This window comes from Miniopterus schreibersii, assembly GCF_964146895.1.
Source record: "Miniopterus schreibersii genome assembly, chromosome: 6".
NCBI classification, from domain to species: Eukaryota; Metazoa; Chordata; class Mammalia; order Chiroptera; family Miniopteridae; genus Miniopterus; species Miniopterus schreibersii.
The window spans coordinates 56,256,248-56,279,060 of record NC_138107.1 but is presented as its reverse complement, the minus strand read 5'-3'; the positions used below and the strand labels follow the sequence as shown (position 1 = coordinate 56,279,060).

The window sequence follows — 22,813 nt, the reverse complement described above, 5'->3', positions numbered from 1 at the left end:
CCGATTTCCTAATATTTTGTTGAGGACTTAAGCACCTATGTTCATCACAGATACTGGCCTGTAATTTTCTTTCTTTGTAGTGTCTTTATCTGGTTTTGGAATTAGGCTAATGTTGGCCTCATAAAAAGAGCTTGGAAGTGTTCCTTCCTCTTGGATTTTCTGGAATAGTTTGAGGAGGGTAGGTGTTAGTTCTTTGAATGTTTGGTAAAACTCCCGTGAAGCCATCCAGACCAGGGCTTTTGTGTGCTGGGAGCCCTTTGATTACTGCTAAAATGTTTTAGTTTTATCTTCAAAAGGGCCACTTACTATTAGTATTCTAGTATGCCTCATCTTACCATCTGCCAGTTTCTTAAACAAGCAATCAAAATTTTCTTTAAAACACCTGCCTCCCCCAAAAAATAAGTACTTTTTTTTTTTTTACAAATGGTGAAGTGAGAAATTCACTCAAAATTCTACCATCCTAATGCAACTCTTTTTTGGTTTTTCCATATTCCCTTCATCTTTATTCACATTCATGCACATTTTTAGTCACAGTCATGTGATAATTCCTACTCTTTTCACTATCAAACATTTTCCATGTTGCTACATATTAACCGTTATCATTTATAGTTGCAACATAATTCATAATGTTGATAGTCACTATTTATTAGACCATTATTTATTTGATCATATTGGGGGTCCAAATGATCAAAGTTTTACTTTCTTACAGTAATGGTATAGTGAGGATCTTCATGCATATTGCTTTTTTTCTTATAAGTCATTAGGCAGTCTCCTAGGAAGTGAGATTCTAGGTCAAGAGGTGTGACTATACTGTAGTCGGCCTTTTTTAAATAGATTTGCCAACTTATTTTTTAATTTAACAGTAAGTATTATTAAACACCTAAGTGTGATACTAAAATAATATTATGGTATATGAAAAATATTCCCTTTTCATGAAGAAAGTGAAAGGTCTCTAAGATAGTGTGATATTCCCTCATACTGCAGAGGCAGACATTTACTTTTCAAGCAGCTTTTGCCTGAGGGGAAAGCAATTGCCCCACCCTGCAGGAAAACCTCTCACCCTACCCAGAGGAGTTTCTACAGCCTGAGGCTCATTAAGAGAATCAGATTACTCACCCTGCAGGCAGAGGCAGACCTCAGAATGCTTTGAGTCTTTGCCTGATCTCATTCTGGACCCGGGCCTTGGAAAAGCAGACTTTGGTGTGGATCTTGGTCCTGTCCAACTGCACTGGCCTCAGCAGAGGAGACCTCAAGCCGAGGGTTGTTGATAGCTCCAAACAGGGTACTCAGGGCCAGTCACAAACTGCGTCTGACATTGGCCTGCACAAGAGTCCCTCCAAAAAGACTGAGAGTCCTAGCAGATCTACCTAATACACAGAAACAAACCCAAACAGGCAGCCAAAATGGGGAGACAAAAAAAACAAGCTCTAAATGAAGGAACAAGAGAAGTCTCCAGAAAAAGAGCTAAATGAAATGGAGATACGCAATCTATCAGATATAGAGTTCGGAATACTGATTGTAAGGATGCTCAACAGCATGAAAAAGAAATGGAAATTATGAAGGAAATTAAGAATGAAATAGCAGAAATAAAGAATACATTGGAAGGAATAAACAGCAGATTAGAGGAAGCTGAGGATTTGGATCAGCGAATTAGAAGACAGGGTAGAAAAAATCACTCAATCAGAGATCCAAAAAGAAAAAACATTTAAAAAATAGGACAGTCTAAGGGAGCTGTGGGACAACATGAAACGTAACAATATTCGCATCATTGGAGTGCCAAAGGAGTTTGAAAGTAAGCAAAGGTTAGAGAACCTGTTTGAAGAAATTATGGCAGAAAACTTTCCTAACCTGGTGAAGGGAAAAAGTCACACAAGTTCAGGAGGCATGGAGAGTACCAAGCAAGAAGAATCCAAAGAGGCCCACACCCAGACATATAATTAAAATTCCAAGAATTCAAGACAAAGAATATTAAAGGCAGCTAGAGAAAAGCAATCTGTTACCTACAAAGGAGCTTCCATATGCCTGTCAGCTGACTTCTCATCAGAAACTCTACAGGCCAGAAGAGAATGGCATGAAATAATCAAGGTAATGCAAAACAAGGATCTGAAACCAAGACTACTCTATACAGCATGATTATCAATCAAGCTGGATGGTGAAATAAAGAGCTTCCAAGACAACAAAAAGGCTAAAGGAGTTTATCACCACCAAACCAGCATTACAGGAAATGTTAAAGGAACTGCTGTAATTAGAAGTAGAAATAGAGAGAAAGAGAAACATAGGCATAAGGAATTAAAATGGCAATAGATATCTATCAATAATAACCTTAAATGTAAATGGATTAAATGCTCCAATAAAAAGGCATAGGGTGGCTGAATGGATAAGAAAACATGACCCAAATATATGCTATCTGCAAGAGACCCACCTCAGAACAAAAGACTCACACAGGATGAGAATGAAAGGATCGAAAAAATTTTTCCATGCAAATGGAAATTTTAAAAAGCTGGGCCCGGCCAGGCGTGGCTCAGCGGTTGAGCGTTGACCTAGGATCCAGGCGATCAGGGTTTGATTCCCGGTCAGAGCATATGCCCGGTTGTGGGCTCGATCAATAACTCTCTCATCATTGATGTTTCTATCTCTCTCTCCCTCTCCTTTCCTCTCTCTGAAATCAATAAAGATATATTTAAAAAAAAAAAAAAAAGAAAGAAAGAAAGAAATTTTAAAAAGCTGGGGTAGCAATACTCATACCAGACAAAACAGACTTCAAAACAAAGACCATAACAAAAGACAAGAAAGGTCACTACATAATACTAAAGAGATCAATCTAACAAGAGGCTATAACCCTGATGAACATATGCACCCAATATAGGAGCACCTAAATTTATAAAAATACTTCTAGAGGACTTTAAGGGAGAGATCAACAGCAAGACAGTCACTATAGGGGACTTTAACACCCCACTGATTTCACTGGATAGGTCTTCCAGACAAAAAATCAACAAGGAAACAGTGAACCTAAATGATACCCTAGATCAGATGGATTTAATTGACATTTACAGAACATTCCACCCCAAAGCTGCAGAATATATATTCCTCTCAAGTGCATATCAGTAGATGAGTGGATAATAAAGCTGTGGTACATTTATGCCATGGAATACTAGGCAGCTGTAAAAAAAAAAAAAAAGGATCACTTATCCTCTGGGTCAGCATGGAGGGAACTGGAGAGTATTGTGTTTAGCGAAATAAGCCAGCTTGAGAAAGACAAGTACCACATGATCTTACTCTTAAGTAGAATGTAATAAAATAAACTGATGAGCAAAATGGATTCAGAGACATAGAAGAATGGAACAGACTGAGGGTTCTCAGAGGGAAGGTGGGGGTGGGGGAGTAGCTGGGGAGAGATTAATCAAAGAACTTGTATGTCTATAAGCATAACCCATGGACACAGACATTATTATGGGGAAGGCCTGGGAGTGGGGTGGATGTGGGGTGGAGGAGATAGATGGGGGGGGAAAAGGGGACATCTGTAATACTTTAAACAATAAAGATACATTTTTAAAAAGTAAAGATACTAAGATAAATCAAATACCCCTTTCAGCCCCTTGATTCCTTATTGCTTAGGACATAATAAGCATACATTTTACTACAGTCCTTTCATCCGCTGGAAGGAAGGCAAAACTGAAACACTCTTTTTAGGTTTCAGTACAATGGTAAAAGAAGAATTTGTAAGCTTTGTGACCGTACTGTAAAAGTGTCTCTCAGATTTCTAGGCATCATGGTACTTATTTTTGTTCAACTTGTACAATAGTTTTTTCTCTCAAGACCTGACTCCTCTCTAGATACCATATAACCCACAGTCATAAGTGAATGAATGAATAGCATCAAGAATGAATAACGGAAGGACCAGATAAATGACTTCAAAGGATCATACAAAAATATTTTCTTACTATTTGCTTACTTACCTCTTACTATTAACAGCAAGAAATAATGCCAGCCAATTCTATTCATTCTGTGACGTCCTGATCATTAAATACTTTCCCCTCTTTTTATCATTACTAATATATGATACATCTTTTAATTCATACACAAAAATAGACATGTAGAAAGTCAACAACAAAACCCACTGCTATGGTATTATGGACAGAAGAAAAAGTCTAAAAGAACACAAAGTCAAATTGAAAATAAAATAAGATCCACTAGATATAGGCTTTTGCAACTTGCGTTTTATGTAGCTTTTAAATATATACTTTTCATTATGAAATATTTACAGAATACAGAAAATTAGAGAGATCCACCAACCAGCTTTGTCTAACCTTAACCTTTTGCATTATCTGCTTTAAATTTTTAAAAGCAAATTATAGAGTTGAAGCCCCATGTGTGGCCCTATCCTCCTCTATTCCCCTCCCTCCCTTCACAGAGATAAACCACATCCTGAATTGGCTATGTATCATTTCTAGGCATGTTTTTATATTTTTAGTACAAAAGTATGTTCCAATAAAATATATTTACCTTATGTCTTCAATTCTAAGATCATATTTTGTTCACATTCTAATATCTCTAAAATTGGGATGCATCTTACAATCCATAATAAAGCATTACAGCACAATTTAATCTGGAGCTTTTCCCCTTTTCTTGGGGTGCATGAAATAATGGTGCATTTCAGACCATAGTGTTTTAGATTCTATGAAATGTGGTAATACTGTTTTACAGTTTTTAAATGAAATGCAAATGGTATCATATTCAACATCCTACAACTTCATATTTTCACTCAATACTATGTTCTTGAGATTTACCAATGTTATTACATGTAATGCAGCATCTTTAAATGTCTTAATTCACTATTACACACCACAGAATTAGGAGTCATTTAGGTAAGGAGGAAATCCTATACTTATTAGTGGAAATGGTAACTGTTACGTTCAAATGTGTGCACTTGACTAAAATAAAGAGGATTAACAAACAAGATGCAAATAAGAAAAAAAAAGGAAGGAAAGAAGAAAAACAAAAACTGCTTGCTTGATTTATAAGTAGCTGGGGACAGCATACATCTGAATAACTAAACATGACAACTCAGGAATAAAAATGATGACAGGAGGAACCGTTTCCTGGAAATCTGCTCTTGCTACTCCAGAGCCCAGTGGAGATGCAACCTGCTCATGTCAGCCCAGCAGGCACTAAGACCGCACACGCAGCCAGCTTCTCACTCACTAAAGTGGGCCGGATACCAGCATCAAGAGAGGGCAGGCTACAGTGAGGAGAGACAAAGAAGTGGCATTTACCCACAAGCTGTAGGAAGAAGATATCAGCTAAGGGTTATATTGTAAAAGTCTAGAAGTGAGACAGTCAGGATGTCATTTTCGAACCTCTGCTTCCTAAGCCAGGTAAGCTCAAGCATATTTTTAAAATAAATAAAGTATTATGAATTCATTCACAAATGTAACTGTAAAAGAAAAATAGAATTCCTAAATTAATTTATTAATAAACTATATCTTTTTATCTTTAACAAAGGTAATATTTTAAACTCAAGTATATTATATTTAATATAGGGTAACAGAACCAAACAGCTCCAAACTAGTCTTCTTTCTCCAAAACATTATTGTAAACCATAAAATCCACTGGTGTGCTGGTGTTTGGACCATTCTGCAGCTAAAGTTCCTGTTACCTGCTGATATATTTGAAGTGTGTTTGAATATAAATTATTGGAACATTCTTTCAACTCTCAAATTTAATTAACTCACTTTCTGTCAAGTTATCCTAATTAACCTACAGTCTTCAAGCTTCAAGATTACTGCTGCCAATTCTGCACAACCATTTGTTTAATGCACAATCTGCTCTAATACCCTCCAAGATGAAATTGCAAATATAAACCCTTTTTGATTTCTACTAATTAACTAGACATTGGAATGTGCCATGCCCTATAATCTGTATGAATGTGTAAATACAAGTTCTGCCTACTTCATATAAAACATACAGAAAGAACTTATTAAACAAATAAATTTCTTCAATGAAGAACTTTCATTTGTTCAAAAACGTCGCTGAATGCCTACTGTGTGCCAAGCACTGTGCTGGAGGCACAGATATAACTGTAAATACGACAGACATAGATAGCCATTGCACATGGACCTTCCTAGTAAGGAAAATATACACTAACAAAGGATTACAACTAAATAGTGAGAAAGCTAATGCCACACCTGTGCCTTGAACAGCACCTGCCAAAGTTAAGCTCAGTACATACTGTTATCAATACCTCCATTTCAAAAATACAAATACTGAATCCAGTAAGGGACTAATATATATTAAATTTATAGATCAGGAGTGATACAAAAGGAGGAAAAGAAATAACAAAATCATGCTTCAAATTAAAACTGTAGTATAGTAGTGATGGGTGCACAACATTGTGAATGTACTTAATGCTATTGAAATGCACACTTTAAAATGGTTAAAATGGTAGATTTTATGTTACATATATTTTATCACAATATTTAAAATGGCACCAAAAAATTGCATCTGGTTGTTAAATATTTAATCAACTTCACCAAAGACTTAAAACACGTAAATACTTCCAAACCTCAGAATGGTGTATTAAAAGGTGGAGGAGCCTAGCCAGTTTGGCTCAGTGGTTAGAGCATTGGCCTGCGTTCGACTCCGGCCAAGGGCATGTACCTGGGTTGCAGGCTCAAACCCTGGCCCCAGTCAGGGCGTATGTGGGAGGCAACCAATCAATATGTCTCTCTCACATGGATGTCTCTCTCTTTCTGTGTGTGTGTGTCTGTCTGTGTGTTTCTCTCTCCCTTCCACTCTCTCTGAAAAAGCAATGGAAAGAATATCCTAAATGAGGATAAAAAAATTTTTTAATTAAAAAAAAAAGTAGAGGAGAGAAGAGGAGGCCAGAAAGCACAGAAAACAGACAGGAAACGTGAAGTGACTTTGCTCTGATTCTCTTCTAGCCTTGTACCAATTGCTCAGGTTATTTTCCCTGCTCACACATCAGGCTGAACGCAGCTGAGGGGGGAAAAAGACACAATCTTAGAAACTGGTTTCACTACAAATTCATGGTTTCCAATCTTGTTTGAGTTCTCAAAACTGTAATCAATCCTTTTCCTTATCGCTGATTAGCTCCCAAACCTTTGCCACTCTCTTCAAATCTGCTACTCAACCCCACATGCCACACCTAACAAAGAGAAAACAAAAGCCGCTCAGCCTCCTGAGTCTCGCCAACCCTATCTTTAGTTGCTGTGCCCTGGATTCCCTCATCCCAGGCCTGCTTGAGAACCTCATTCCACCAATTAGCCACTTGGTAACTTGACCTCCTCCCTCTCTATAGGCTCCTTCTCCTGAAACTACTCCCATCTTTTAACAAGTTAAATTATTACCCTCCCTTGACCCCAGTCTTCCTCTAGCTACCATCTTTTTTTTAAAATATATCTTTATTGATTTCAGAGAGAGGAAAGGAGAGGGAGTGAGATAGAAACATCAATGATGAGAGAGTCATTGATCGAGCCTGCAACTGGGCATGTGCCCTGACCAGGAATCGAACCCCGATTGCCTGGATCCTAGGTCAACACTCAACTGCTGAGCCACGCCTGGCCGGGCTCTAGCTACCATCTTATTTCTCTCCTTGAGGGCACTTCCTCACTTCTTAGCCTGTACCCACATCTCTACCTCCCATTCACTGCTCCACAGACCATAATCAGGCCCCAAACCCTGCACACCGAGGCCAAAGAGCGTACACTGCCAGAGTCTTCAGTGATTTCCCACTGAATCATTTCAATGGGCCCTCTTCAGTCTTTTTTAAAAATATGAAATCTCAGCCATATTTGACTGTTGACTGGCGGTGCCACCATTCACCGAATCACCCAAGTGAAAACCTGTCCTTCCAGAGTCTTCCCACTATTTCACCACCTCATTCAGTCTCAATTTCTTTTAACTAAATATATATACAGTTTTATCCTCTTGTGAAGTTTAAAAATACAGATAAACATATAGAATACAATGAAAATAATGAAGTGCATGAGAGAAGTGAAAACATATGTCCACACAAAGACTTGCTCACAATGTCATAATAGCACTATTCATAAAAGGCAAAAACTGAAAACAAGCCAGATGTCCATCAACAGATGGATGGATAAAAAATTGTGGTACAGACATACAACACAACATTACTTAGCAATAAAAAGGGATAAGCTATTAATACACACAAAAACATGGATGAATCTCAAAAGCTTCATGCTGAGTGAAAGCTAGATACAAAAGAAGACATACTGTATTATTCCATGTAAGAAAATTTTAGAAAAAGCAAAACTATAGTGACAGAAAGCAGGTCAATGGTTGCCAGTGGCTGGGTTAGAGGAGACTGAATGTAAAGGGCCACAAGAGAACATCTTGGGGTGATGGGAAGGCTCTACATCATCGTAATGTTGGTCACATAACTGTATACATCTGTCAGAACTCATCAAATTGTAGTCTTAAAATTGGTGCATTTTATCATATATAATTATCCATAAATAAAGATGACTTTTAAAAATAAAGTGAGTCTTTTAAAATAGTATCCTAAGATTTCTAAATCTGCATTTGTTTTCTAAATGTCCTAATCTATATTTTAGTTCTACAGTAATTCAATCCCATAAACAGTATTGTTTCTCATAACGCCACAAATCCTTCTCAACTGATTAGAAACAATACATAGCAGAATTGTTTTATTTCCTATAATGTAAGCATGTAAATTCTGTTATCATCAAAATAGCAATACTTGCCCAGCCGGGCATGGCTCAGCAGTTGAGTGTCGACCTAGGATCCAGGCGATCGGGGTTCGATTTCCCGTCAGGGCACATGTCCGGGTTGCGGGCTCGATCTCCAGTCGGGGGCGTGCAGGAGGCAGCCAGCCGATCAATGACTCTCTCATCATTGATGTTTCTATCCCTCTCTCTCCCTCTCCTTTCCTCTCTCTGATATCAATAAAAATATATTTAAAAATAAATTAATTTAACTTAATTTTTTTTAAATGGCAATACTTTGTGATAACTAAATTGCATGTCTCTGATTCCAACTCCAGAACAATCTCATTTGCTCTCAAATATAAAGAGGCTTTAGGAACCTCCTAAATGAAGACCTCAAACTCCAGAAGGTGAACACTGCTCTGCCTTTGAGACACTACACCCATGAGGAAAGCACAGCAAGGATTTTCTTGAGGGTTTTTCATTCCTTTGGGATGGAAATTTTTTTTTCTTTATTCCCATTCCCACACCTAGCACCTAATAAATACAGTACTTAAACAATATTTTAATGCTTCAAAATATGTATTTAATGCATAAATAAATGGAATTATGGTTACCTAAAGACTCACTTCCTAAACAACCTATATTCAAACAAATTTTTAAATATGTTTTTATTGATTTTTAGAGAGAGAGGGAGTGGGAGAGATAAAAACATCGATGAGAGAGAAACATCAACATGGATCAACTGCCTCTTACACGCCCCCTGCTGGGGATTGAGCCTGAAACCCAGGCATATGCCCTGACTGGGAATCGAAACCAGTGACCTGGGTCAACACTCAATGCCGGCCAGGCTTCAAACAAATTTTATAATGCTATTAACTTGCCTAATTTCAGTAACCAAAACACACACAGGTCACAAGCCTTTACCTGTTAATAAGGCAGTCTACCTGAAAACCACAAGATAGTGTATTAATGTATTTCTCCTGTTGTTCCCTATACAGTGTCCAGAGTTAAAGAATGATCATGCTACAATACAGGGAGAAAAGGCTGAAGGCAACTGGTTTCCATTCACTTATTATTAGACTTAGAAAAGCTGATCAATTTTGACAGTTCTACTAACTCACTGACTTGCTTTCCAAAAAACTGGGGATATTTCCAACTAAATAGAGTAATTATCCAAAGATTACTGACCAATGATTAATTTATCCTCTTAAGTGACCATAAATAATAGGGATTACATTGCCTTGACATTTTTCCATAACCTATTCTCTGTTGCCACCACACACCCAAAGTCATCACGATGAATTAGAGGAAGAAGACAGGTTAACTGGATTAAGTATTACTTTTACCCAATTTTTTTCCAAAAAAGAATAATGCCTTTTAATTTAAGTGGCTTAATATTTGTTTCCTAATCAGAGTGACAGAAAACAACTACCGCATATAAAAAACTAATTATCATAGCATACACATAACAAATGAACTCTAAATTACAGAAAACAGTGTTTTTTGAAGTGACATGCATAGCTCTTCTGTGGTTCCTGACCTTTGGTATTAGCAAGTCTCTTTCTGCCTTGTGCACTGGCATGGGATGTAAAAGACTATATGGCTTCTATTACTCAAACTCTGAGGAAAAATGTATTAGTTAAACTTCCCTTTTCCTCTTCTCCCCATAATTATTAGATATCGAATTTACTTGTCAGCAAGCCAGCACAACAGCAGACTGTACAAATTACTGCCTTAAACTTTGACATTTGCTTTAATACAGACCTTGTAAATGAAGCCAAATGATACTGAAAGATGAAACAGTTACTGGAAGGGTAAGGGTGTCGTGGCTTACAAAATAAGGCAGACACCCTCTTCTTGCACAACTATCAATTCCCTTTTCATCCACCCACTGCTTTTACTGGTTCTTCCTCCAGGGTCACTGCACTTCCAGCCCCTTCAGCCGGGCTTCAATCACAAGAGAGCAATTCAGAACTGAGTTCTGAGAGATTACAGGACAGCATGTGAGTCAACACCCCCCCACACACACAGAGACACAGTGCCAACCTGCTCAGTAACAGTAGTGTCTGACGTATCTGTGCGCTTTATACATCCGAAGAACTTGGACACTATTATCTTGAGTCTCACTGTTACACTGTGACAGGAAACTAAGGCAAAATACAGCCGTTTGTAGCCAGGTAACTAGTTATTATCTGAATTTGAATGGACTCCATTCCGGGCCAGCTAGCACCACAAGACAGACAGACACCTCCTTCTCCACCTGTCAAACCGCAAATGTCTAGTGTGAGTGTGCCACAGCAAGTCATGCTTCTTAACAAAGTACAATATTCCAGCCTAGTCCTACTCAAATAAGAACTTAATTTCATTTATTTTAGTTTTCTAATAGTTTTCCTAGACAATTTTTTTTTAGTTTGGTTTTCCACCTTTATTAAACTTCTTCCTAGACAATTTTTTAAAAGAGTGAGCCTACACTTAAAAGTTAGCTGTTTTCATTATGAATGATGAATGAAGTAGCTGACTCAGTCACTAAACACTGTGAAGGGTGATCTATAAGATAGTATCACCTGCCTCTTGAACAAGTTTTCCACCACTGTCAATATTTTAAATTAGAAATACATAAATTAATTGAAACAATTCTAAGCTATTATCACAGTTTCTTGGCCTAGAACATCTTGAAAATAAGACTTACAGACTGGCTTAATTACATCATGAATGAAAGAAACCAACCGTAAATGCCAATAGTCTCAGAGGTCCTATTAAATTAAAAGGAAAAAACGACTAAGTTTTAGGACTAAGTTTTGGAAATACTTAAGACAATGATAGTAAAAATACAATCCCTCCTTTGGAAAATTGCAAATCTGAATTAGAGAAATCTAAATGCTGGAAAGACTTCTCAAAGGAATGAAGTTTGTTACTTATAAATAAGATTATTTCAGTGGAAACTCACTAAACTACCTAGAAGCAGCCCCAGGTCTGCTTGAGGCAGAATTTCTGGTTTCTATTATGACATCATGTTCCTCTTTGAGACATATGCCTTTTTCAAAGCTCTACCTCTGACCTCGGCTTCACTCTGAGGCTCCAGGTTCACATTTCTAGTTACCTGCTTGACATCAACTCCTGATGCTCTGCAGGCATTTAACAGTCACATATCTGGCATCTGAGTCAGCCTTTCCCTGTCAACTCCTCCTCTTCATGGCCCTGGGCCTATCAATGGTACCACCCATCACTGTCTACATAATCTGTAGGGCACAGTACAAACTGAAAAAGTGGGGCCTCCCAGTTCAAAAATTACTTAGACGCAGTCTCCAGACATAGGTCTCATCTGTTTCTGTGTCACTGTCCACAACCATCATTTGCCAGAGTTCCTTCAGTCCATCCTTTGAAATGTCTCACACTTGTCCCTCCCTTCCTACTGCTGCTGCTGTACCTCAAATCTCTCCTGGCTTTCAGCCAAGGACTTCATAATTGGTGTTTCTCCTATTTCTTTCCTTTTAAAACCCACAACCTTTTGTGTGTTTTTTTGGTGGTTGTTAATCCTCACCTGAGGATATTTTTTCCCATTGATTCTTAGAGAGAGTAGAAGGGAGAGAGAAACATCTACGTGAGAGAGATACATCAATTGGTTGCCTCCTGCTCACACCTGGACCAGGGCTGAGGAACGAGCCTGCAACCCAGCTACATGCCTTTGACTGGGAATCGAACCCACAATCCTTTGGTGCATGGGCTGACACTCTAACCACTGAGCAACACCAGCCAGGGCAAACCACTCACATCTTTGTAAGGCACACTTCAGAAATACTCATTATCTTCCCATTGCCTGTCTGTCTGCTTAACTCAGCATTCAAACCTTCCATTCCCCAGCTCCACAATCCTCTTCCAGACTTACCTCCTGTGACTTCCCGCTACATACTCTGAGCTCTAGCCAAGCCAAACTCTTTGTCATTCACTTAATAAGCCCAGTGTGTAGTCGAATATAAAGAACCTGGGTCCTAATGCCAGAGACTTAAGTTCAAATCAAGCTGGGCTACTTACTAGGCTCAACTGCCCATCTAAAACACAAGGATTATAATAGCAGTTATATCATAGGATCGTTGAATACATAAAACAAGAAAACATATGCTACATAGTCAAGCACAGTGAAACATTAATCATTATTAGACTTCACTAGCTCTTGCCCAGATCCTGCATTCCTACATGGACTACCTTTTCTGCTAAATCTGCTGAGGGTAGTCTGCCAATCCTTTAAAGCTCAACTCAAAAGCTACCTCCATGAAGCCTGCCCTGGTCAGCTGTCAGACACTCTGCCTTACTCTACAATGCAATCTCTTACCTACACCACATTTAACGTGGGAAGCATACTGCTTTAGCTGTTTACGCACAGCATTTTGTGTCCCCTCATAACCTCTCAAGAACATGAAGTCAAGTTCATTTGTTTCTTGCATGGCCCCTGGGACATAGCTTGTGCTCAATAAATTAAATGATTTCTGTATGTCTCTTAAAAATCAATAAAAGCAAAAAATAATTTTTAACACACATTTAAACACATTCAGATTAATTAATTAAAGCTGTTTTCAACAGAATTAGCCAGGTCCAGAGGTGTGGGGCACGGTAATAGCACGGAAGAGAGTGAGATTCTTGCAGACTGAGCCTCTGAAGGATGAGATGTCACCTGGAAGTCACAAAGAACTCATGGCTAAGGCTCCAGAGGGTTATTTCCCATACCGCTCCCAACTCCGAGAAAGGCCTTGATCAACACCTGCACTGAGAGAGCAGAGGCAAGGGACCAAGGGCATGTCCCATCTACCAAAGTGTGTTAAGAAAGAATCTAAGGACCAAGATCATCTCAGGCCCTCCTGTGGTAACAAAGTTTTACTCTAATATATACACCGGTATATGTTCTCTTATACTGCCAGATATTATAAATAATTGCCAAGGCACTTGCTGCTTCTTCAGGTTTCAAAAGCTAGGAAAACACACAGCCCTAAAAGCAATGAAATATGACTTAAAACTAATTTTTAAAAATACCATTGGCACTTATCAAATTGATAAAAACAAACCTCATATTGGTAGGGTTTTCAAGAAGCCAGTACATTGTTGGGGCACAGTAAAGCAAATCAAGGTCTCTAAAGAATACACTGGCAATGTGTAACAACTGTTATAAAGTTTTCACACCCTTCGAACCAAGTAATCTTACTTTTGGATGTATACCTGAAGGAAGCAATCCAAAAGAGGGGAAAAACAATGTTTAAAGATGTATACACATGCTACTTCTACCACATAACACTACTTGCAATACCCACACCTAGCAAAGGAGGCCTGGTTGAATAACCTAGGGTGACCAACCAGTAAGGTGGAATACTGCACTCACTAAAAACATTAAGTAGGAACACTTTTTGATATAGAAAAACATACCTTGCCCTGGTCAGTTTGGCTCAGTGATTAGAGCGTCGGCCTGCAGACTGAAGGGTCCCGGGTTCGATTCTGGCCAAGGGCACAAACCTCAGTTGCAGGCTCCACCCCCAGCCCATTGGGGCACGTGCAGGAGATAGCCAATTGATCTCTTTCTCTCTCCTCCTCCCCCACCCACCCCCCACTTTCTCTGAAAAGCAATGGAAAAAAATATCCTCAGGTGAGAATTTAAAAAAAAACAAAAAAATTTTAGTTAGTGATTCTCAAGTGGGGGACTGGAGGAGGAAGGCAGCACAGTTCCCCCTCATTAAGAAGAGGAGCATATCAGATGTTCCAGAGAGGCATATTTAGTTTTTTAAAATATTCAATATTTTAATTTTGTATTTAAAAAACAAAAATAGAATCCTAATTATCTGCAAAATACAACTAAGAATAAAGTAACAAAATCTTGGCTGGTGGATAAATACTTCGCTTTATCTTCTGAACATTAAGGCTCCTAACTCAAAAGGTAAACTACCCTTGGAGGTGTGTGCCCATTTCAGGGAACATGAGATTTTTATGTTTATCAAGAGGGAACAAAGGAAGTTAGAAACAATGCTTTGATCCCTATACATTATTTCAAACCTGTACTTCATATGTAGCCCCATAATTAAAAATTAGTGAAATGAAAAAAAGACTTCCAACGTGAGAATAAGTCATTCTCTCAGTTCCTAACTTCTAGTTTCCAGGTATATGCAAGGTGGGGAATTAACTTTTGTTGTTAATGAAGATACTTTAGCAAAGAAGGTATGGTGAATGCACATATGGTGCATGTACTTTCGTCTGAAAGCACTGTTTTCCTCCATCATTCCAGACTCGGAAGGGCGGGCTACTCCCTGGGAATGCTGGAGTCGCTCCTTCTGAACCACTGCCATTAAAAACACCCACGGTTCCTGTGTGCTCAGAGCTGTGGTGAGCTGACTGTTCAGTACTATATCGGGTTTAGTTTGTTTCTGTTGAGGTTTGTCTGTTTAATTTGAATATGAGGTCAGATCTTTAGTCAGGTTGTGCTAACTCTAAATGGTGTTCTATTGCAAAAACAACTTCACAGTATTTCTGATAACTTGGGTAGAAGACACTAGTTAAGACTCTAGAGAATTCATAGGTACAGATGCAGAAAATAGTTCTGAGGGGAAAGAGACAGGGTTCTACATTTCAGGACAACTTTAGCTAAGTACAAATTTTTACCCAGCTAAAAATATGTTTTTAAATTCAACTTAATGTATGTAAACACTGATATCATGTGGCCCACCACTAAACTGCAAGTCACAACTTTCTTATCTATAAATGAAGGTAATGACACCCTATTAGGCAACTCTAAAAAATAAAATTAAGTAATGTACAGGAAAGCCCTTTCTTTATGGTAAAGACTTTGCAAGTTGTCACTTAAACAAATATGTATTATCTTAAAAATGCCTTTCACAGAATGCTAGATTAGAATAGGTTGAAATTTGGGTCTCTGTCTTCCACTTTAAGCTTAATTCATAACTCATTTAATTCATGCTACCCCCAAAACATTCCAAGTGCATCAAAAATGTAACAAAACATCCCAAGTTGCATAAAATCAGTTATGTCCCAGGGTTGTCACAAAAGGAATAAAATACTCAACTGTTTCATCAGAATCATACAAGGACTAAAAACTACACTGAAAAGAGGAGTGACACAGATAAAGGCATAGAGACAAATAACAGCAGGAAACACTTGGGAAAATCCAAGACCTTCAGCTTGGCTGGAACATGAAGAGCAAGAAGGGAGAGAGGTGAAAAGCAAAGCTAGAGGGTAAGGCAAGGACAGAGCTTCAAGGCCTTTGTCCTAGAACTAATGGTTATCAGTGATGGCTTTTAAACAGAAAAATGTATGTTCTGATGTTTTAGAAAAATCATGCAGGTATATAACTCAAGGACAGGCAGACCAGTTAAAGGGTTATGACAATAAATGAGGCCAAAAGTAAAGAGGCATGAATTAAGACACAGCACTAAAGGAAAAGAAGGGATTGACTTATGAGGCATTAAGGAGGTAAAACACAAAAGGACTTGGTCTGATTTAATAAAATACGTAAGGAAAGGGGAGAAATAAGAAATTACGATGAACTCCAGGATCCTGATTTAAGCAACCAGAGGTGTCATGTACTGACAGAATTCAAAAGAAATATTGTCTGTTTGCAGGTAGGCTGTTGTTTTGGTGGTAAATAAAGATTATATGGGGTGGCTAAAAAATGAGTTCATTTTAGTCAAAGATGATGTACCTGTACATCCAGAATCAAGCTGTCCAGAGATATTAAATATGGGTCCTGAACACAGTGGAAAGATTTGGAAATAACCTCAAGATAGTGGCTAGAGCCATGGGGCATAGGAGACACCAAGAAAGACAGGAACAAAGGAACAAGTACATGGCCTGGGACTAAGCCTCAAGGAACTGCAACATGGGTTCAACAAGGACCCATCTAAAATGATACAGGATATCACATCAAGAGCACAGAATATAATTTATTCTAAAAGACACCTCAAAAGACACCTCCAGGAATTATCCTGTTATGCTTTTATTTTTGCTTGATTTGGCTCCTTTGATGGTTAATTTTATTAATAAAAATCCCAGGAATACTCATATGGTTGTATTTAATTACAATTCACTATACACTATTCAGTCTTGCCCTGAATTCAGAAATATTCTGGAAATAGAATATGAAATGCTCACACAATACACATTTATTATTCCAAAATCCTGGAACCATTTTTGTGATCTAATGGCTTATTTTTAGCAGGCAGTTTAGATGAATTTACACAGAATAAAAGGTTGGACATTTTAAGATTGGGGAGAATAAAGGAAATTCAAGTATAACAGTTGCTATAAGTGAGTTCTCTTAGTTTTCAACCTCTCTTTCAGTGGAAATAATAGTCAGGCATTTACAGTGAAAGATGTGTAGGACCAAGAACCAGATCATCCAATCCATCCACTGTACAAAGCACCACTATTAAAAAAAAAAAAAAAGCCCTTATCATAAAGGCCAGACACATCAGTTCCATTCTGAACTATAGCCACAACCTCCTATAAGTTTAGGTGTAGCACAAAGCTGCTGCACGTAAATATCAGCTTAACTGTAAACGTGAAAACTTTTTTTTTTAACCTTCAGGACCCACTAACTGACTTGAAGTTTCAGAGGTGCTAGTAAGACTATATTGAGGGGTGTCGCAAGATGCATTACTCCCTAAGTGCTATTGAAAATCCTACTTTATGATTATAACCATCTTAAAGAGCAATCTACCTCCATACAGGGAAGGTAGTTCCATTTAAGACTGTTGCCAGAGTAGCCCTTTTGAAACCTTTTCAATAATCTACTTTTCTCTTTAAAACTACTGAATTTTTAATACTTTGATTTTTACTTTAAATATCCAAGAGAGAAGGATAATGTGCTGTGTTTCCAAAACTTATTTAACCACAGACCATTACTTTAAAGAAAGGCTATTAAAGATCACATTTTGGGAATTACTAAAAGAAGTAGGGGTCTTATTGACCAAGCCTCTGGACCACAAAGACATAATTTCTTCAAAAGGATATAATTAACTACCCTAAATACTGATTCTGAAAACACACTTGTTTTAAATAGGTACTTTTAAAATCCATATACCATTAAAATGTTTTTCTTTCCACAGGAAAAAAAGCAGGCAAGTAAACTAGATTAATACCCTAATATCCCAGTGTGTGTCCAGGGCACTGCATCAGGAAAATGAAAGAACCCTACACTCTCTCAGTTCCATGAAGGAACTAAAAATGAATTTTGCAATGTCCAGCAAAATTGTGATTTCTAAGAGAAAACAATGTTCCAGTTGATTGTAGTGTCTGTTTTAGTTCTCCCAAAAGTGTCTGATTTCCCTCCATACAGGCAAGAAACAAGCACATACGAACAAGTAAAAAATTAACTGAAAAGAGACGACTCAGGCTCAGCTTGCTCCCTCTGACAGACATACCTGATGCAGCAATATGTGCAAGGCATATCTCTGGGCACCACGTCATTGGCAGCCGCAATAACATAATGGGGCGGTGATGCACTCATTGGTTCTACTGCCTAACTTGTAGTTCAGGTTGCTTCTCTTTCCAAAGTTTAATTTCACAAAGTGAGATTTATTATCATACAGAAAGAGGCCATCAAAAATGCCTTTCCCAGCCCCCACCATTCCCTGGAATTTCCTTAGAATTTCTGCCTGGTATACTGCAAATGCCTCAGGGTAGTATTTGATCTGTCTTTTACTTGTTTGTGCCTCACAGCAGATCTAAAGCTCCTTGGGAACAGCTGTCTCTCTCAGTTCCCATCTCCAGTGCCCTGCACAGAGGGTGTCAGATACTTGGTAATGAATGATACTTGTAGAATGAATGAGGAGTAACATTAGGATGTGTAACTCACTTGTATCTTAGTGTGAATGAATTTCTTCAGGCCTTTCCTAAGAAATTTTGGGTGGATCATCAGTTACATAAGAGTCAAGAGAGCTGTGAAGAGGAGAAAGTGAGCCTGAGAAAGATGCTCTTCAGTTCTTCCTGGAAACATTGTCCTGCTATGGATCAGACTAAAGGAGCATGGTTCTTCAAAAGAAACCCCGGACTTTTGTTTGAATGCCATATGAGATTATCTTGTTTCTTCATGGAAGTCTCTTTACACTTCAAAAATCTACTTCCATGAGACATTAACAATTGGCTACCGTTTATTGACAGCAAAGTAAGATCAAGAAACAGGGACCCTGATCTTTCAGACTTCTTTTTTAACATTCCTGGTGTAGCAACATAAAGAACACTGAATTAGCAAAATATTATCTAGCCAATGCAATATGATCAGTTGTTAAATCAGATAAACCTGAGTTAGATTCCTGGCTTCACTGCTTACTTAAACTCTGCAAACCTGAGTTTCCACATCTGAAAAGAAAGATATCAAATACAGCCTCTCCCATGGCGTTGTAGTAAGGTTTAAATAAGAATGCATGTAGCCCTGGCCAGTGTGGCTCAATTGGTTAAGCATCGTCCTGTGCACCAAAAGGTCATGAGTTCGATTCCCAGTCAGTACACACACTCAGGTTGCGGGTTTGGTCCTGGTTTTGGGAGGCAACCAATAGATGTTTCTCTTTCTCTCCCTGTCCCTTCCTCTCTCTCTAAAATTAATAAAAATTTTAGAAAACTTTTAAAAAAAGAATGCATATAAAGTGCTTAGCACTGGGCTGGCACATAGGAAGTTCTCAAGAAATATGAACCATCATTTGAAAACCTCAGTTCCCATTTTACCACAACCTCCCTATGTAGCCTTGGACTAATCACTATGAAGAAGCTAATGAAAACATGGAGACACTTAACTCCCCTCTAATGCTGGGATTATCAATCATGAATAGGGTAACAGGAAATGGACCAAAACATTGAAAAATAAAAGCTTTAAACAATTCTAGATATTTTTTGCATTGTACTTGAAGCTTGCATATGTTCTTGATCGCAGATGACTCAGCATTACTGGAAAAGCCAAACTTCAAAACAGATATTCTCAAATACTTCAGTGCCTTTTAGAGATGATGGACTCAATGAAAAACCTGTTGGGGAGGGGGCTAATGGGTATCTCAATATTAACTGGCCCAATAACTATCTTGTCATCCTTTTTTCAGGATGTATCTGTTGTACACGTATTGCATAGCATTCAAATAAAGGCCAACGTTCAATCAAGCTGCTGTTTTACACAGGGCCATTACAAGTGCATAAGGCCCCTTTGTAGGAATTAAAGGGCACCCAGAACACAGGCTGGTTTTCTGTCTCCACTTATTCTGAGTTGGGTACCTCTGTGCAAGGGCACAACCACACATGGCAGTCATGCATAAGCACAAAGATCTTCAGTATTTAACTGGCATAACTGTTTATATGATACACACACCCACATCCTCAGACCTGACTGAAAGCTGTCAAGAATTTAACTGAGTAAATGGAAAAAGATATTCATGAAAACTGAAAACATTGAGTTTCAAAAGGTTTAAGAGTCCGGCCCTCATGGCTCAGTGGTTGAGTGTCGACCTATGAACCAGGAGGTCATGGTTCTAGTCCCAGTCAGGGCCCATGCCTGGGTTTCAGGCTCAATTCCCCAATTGGGGGCATGCAGGAGGCAGCCAATTGATGATTCTCTCATCACTGATGTTTCCACCTCTCTCTACCTCTCCCTTCTTCTCTCTGTAGTCACTAAAAACATATTAAAGAAAAAAAGAAAAAAAGCCCCACAGCAAAGGCAATAAAAGTCCCCAGTGGTTAAAAAAAATAAAATTTTATAAAAGTTCAAGAGAGGTCCTGTCCCTTCCCTCACCTTTTGCTATCCAGTACTGGGATATTGTAGCCAGTAGGAACTTGGTAGGTAGAGGCTTCAACACTGCAAGACTCTGATCCCTGTCAAAACTATAGTCTTTCTCCAGCATTTCCTTACTATCTCAAAAGAATGAAGGAAGGAAGGAGTTAAACACACACACACACACAGACACCAATGGATAACTTAACTGTATTTGCAAAACCAGTGATAAAGTTAAGGCTGTTGTCTTGCTGTTCTGAATGCATTAAAAATCTGTAAACCCAGGCAAGAAAATGCTAAATGCTGAAGGGACTAGTCTTAAAATGGTAACTGTCAACTTGAGCTTGAGCTTCTCTCTCCCAGATACCTGATACTCACACAGAAAAGACACAAAATTATTTTTGTTTACTATTACATATGCGTATCTATCCTGCTAAACTTTTTAATGGTAGCCATCCTTACAAAGTAAGTATATGATACTACATTTTTAACACTTTTGTACCTACCCCTGTGACTGCATAACACAGCAGCTTCAAGAGCTATTTATGGAACAGAAATTCCAGGGTAAATATGGTACCTTATTTAATACATGTGCAAGGAGACAATGTACAAAAATATTCATTGCAGTGTTGTTTATAGTAAGTTTGGAAGTAATCTAAATGTCTAATAAAGGGAAAATGCATAAATAAAGTACAATATAGTCATATAATGGAAAACCATGAGTTAAAACAAGAAATTTAAGCTACCAGCTCAAACTGAGGTATTTACATGGATAAATCACAGACGTGACACAGGATAAAAGATAAGCAAATTACAGAATGATACATATAGGTTAATACTATTTATGTAAGATTTAAAAACTCTCAACATTACCTCTGCCTTAGAATTTATTATAACAGTTGTATATTCATTAGATGTACACTAAAGACCTAAGGAATATTCACTCTAGAAATAACAGAAAATTAAGGTTTAAAAAAGACTATTAATCATACAAAGTTCCCCAAATGGCAGGGAGGGAGTCTGATTTAGCAATGTAAATCACTTAGCCCTTTAAGTCATGTGTGTTTTATCTCCATTCTGCTACTCACCAAGACACTTTATTTCACCAAGTTTCAGTTTGCTCACCTAAATGGGGCTGGCAACGCCTGCTTGCAGGATAAAGTGAAAAATGTATGTAAGAGAGTTATACAGAAGGTCTTGAACTTGTTTTTTCCCTCATCAGTAATAGCGCTCTATAGGGGAGAAAACGTTGACTCTGCACCTTTTTCATCTAGTTTGGTAAATCTTTAAGTACGACAAAGAACACAACAGGAAAAGGCAAACTCTCGCCTTCCTCTTCCCAGTCCCCAATCTGGCTGCCCCCTTTACTTTCTGTATTTAGCACAGTGCCTCGCTCCCCCCAAAAAAGCTAGGCACACGGAGACTCCCCGAGGCGCACACGCGGGCAGGGAGCCACACTTCGCAGACGGAATGCGTTGGGGGGCCGCGCCTGTTCCCTGGGCTGGCCGCGGCGGGCGCTGCGCCTCACCTGTCTTGAATACCATCTGGTCATCGTCCTTGGACCCGAAGGTCTTCAGCATGGACACGAAGAGCACCCCGCAGGCGTTCTGGATGCCAAACACCGACCCGTTGCACCACATGGCCGCCAGCATCACCAGCCAGCCCCAGCCGCCCTCGGGAGGCTGAGGGGGCTCTGCGCCCGCCGGCTCCGCCAAGTCTACCTCTACTTCTACCTTCTCGGCGGCCGCCTCGGGACCGTCTGACGGTCCCAGGCCGGGCAGAGGAGCAGCCCCCAAGGGCGCGGGGCCGAGCGACTCTGTCTCGCTCGTCCCCTTAGCGGCGGCGGGGTCCGCGGGAGAGGGCACCATGGCCCCAGCCGGCCCCGTCGGGCGCCGCGGGAGCGCGAGTTCCCGGCGGGCTCCCAGAGGAGCAGCCCACAGCCCGGCGGGCAAGCGAGAGAGACCGGGGCGAGGGCAGCGGTGCCCCGGGTGGGCAGGCGGCGTACGGCGCGGAGGCTGCCGCGAGAAAAGCGGCTGCGCGGAGGAGCCTCAGGGCTCAGGACTCAGTCCTTCCAGTCCACAGCCCCGCACCCCTAGAGCCCGGGCCGGGCGGCAGGCTCTTAAAGACGCCCCCCGCCCCGCCGGCTGGAGGCGTGGCCAGTAGCGGGACGTGCCCAGGGTCTCCAGATGATTGGGCTTCAGAAGGGCGGAGGCGGGGCCGCCCCTTCACCCCCCGCGGAGCGCGGACCCAGGTGCCCGCGGGTTGCTGTAAATGCGCGCGCCTACTGCGGCGCCTCCTCCTACCCAGCGCCGGGTCACAGATGTGTAGGTCACTGGGCCTCAAAGTGTTAACGGAAAGA

At 39.6% G+C, this 22,813-nt stretch overlaps 1 protein-coding gene across 1 annotated transcript in view; it reads right to left on the bottom strand.

Annotated features, from left to right (window-relative positions):
• SLC16A10 (solute carrier family 16 member 10) overlaps positions 1–22,548 on the bottom strand; it is a 104,809-nt gene extending 82,261 nt beyond the window's left edge. The window contains exon 1 of the mRNA XM_081139816.1: positions 21,983–22,548. Coding sequence (XP_080995942.1) covers positions 21,983–22,322 — 340 coding nt within the window. The 5' untranslated portion in view covers positions 22,323–22,548. The remainder of the gene's footprint in view (positions 1–21,982) is intronic.
• Positions 22,549–22,813: the final 265 nt, after the last annotated feature.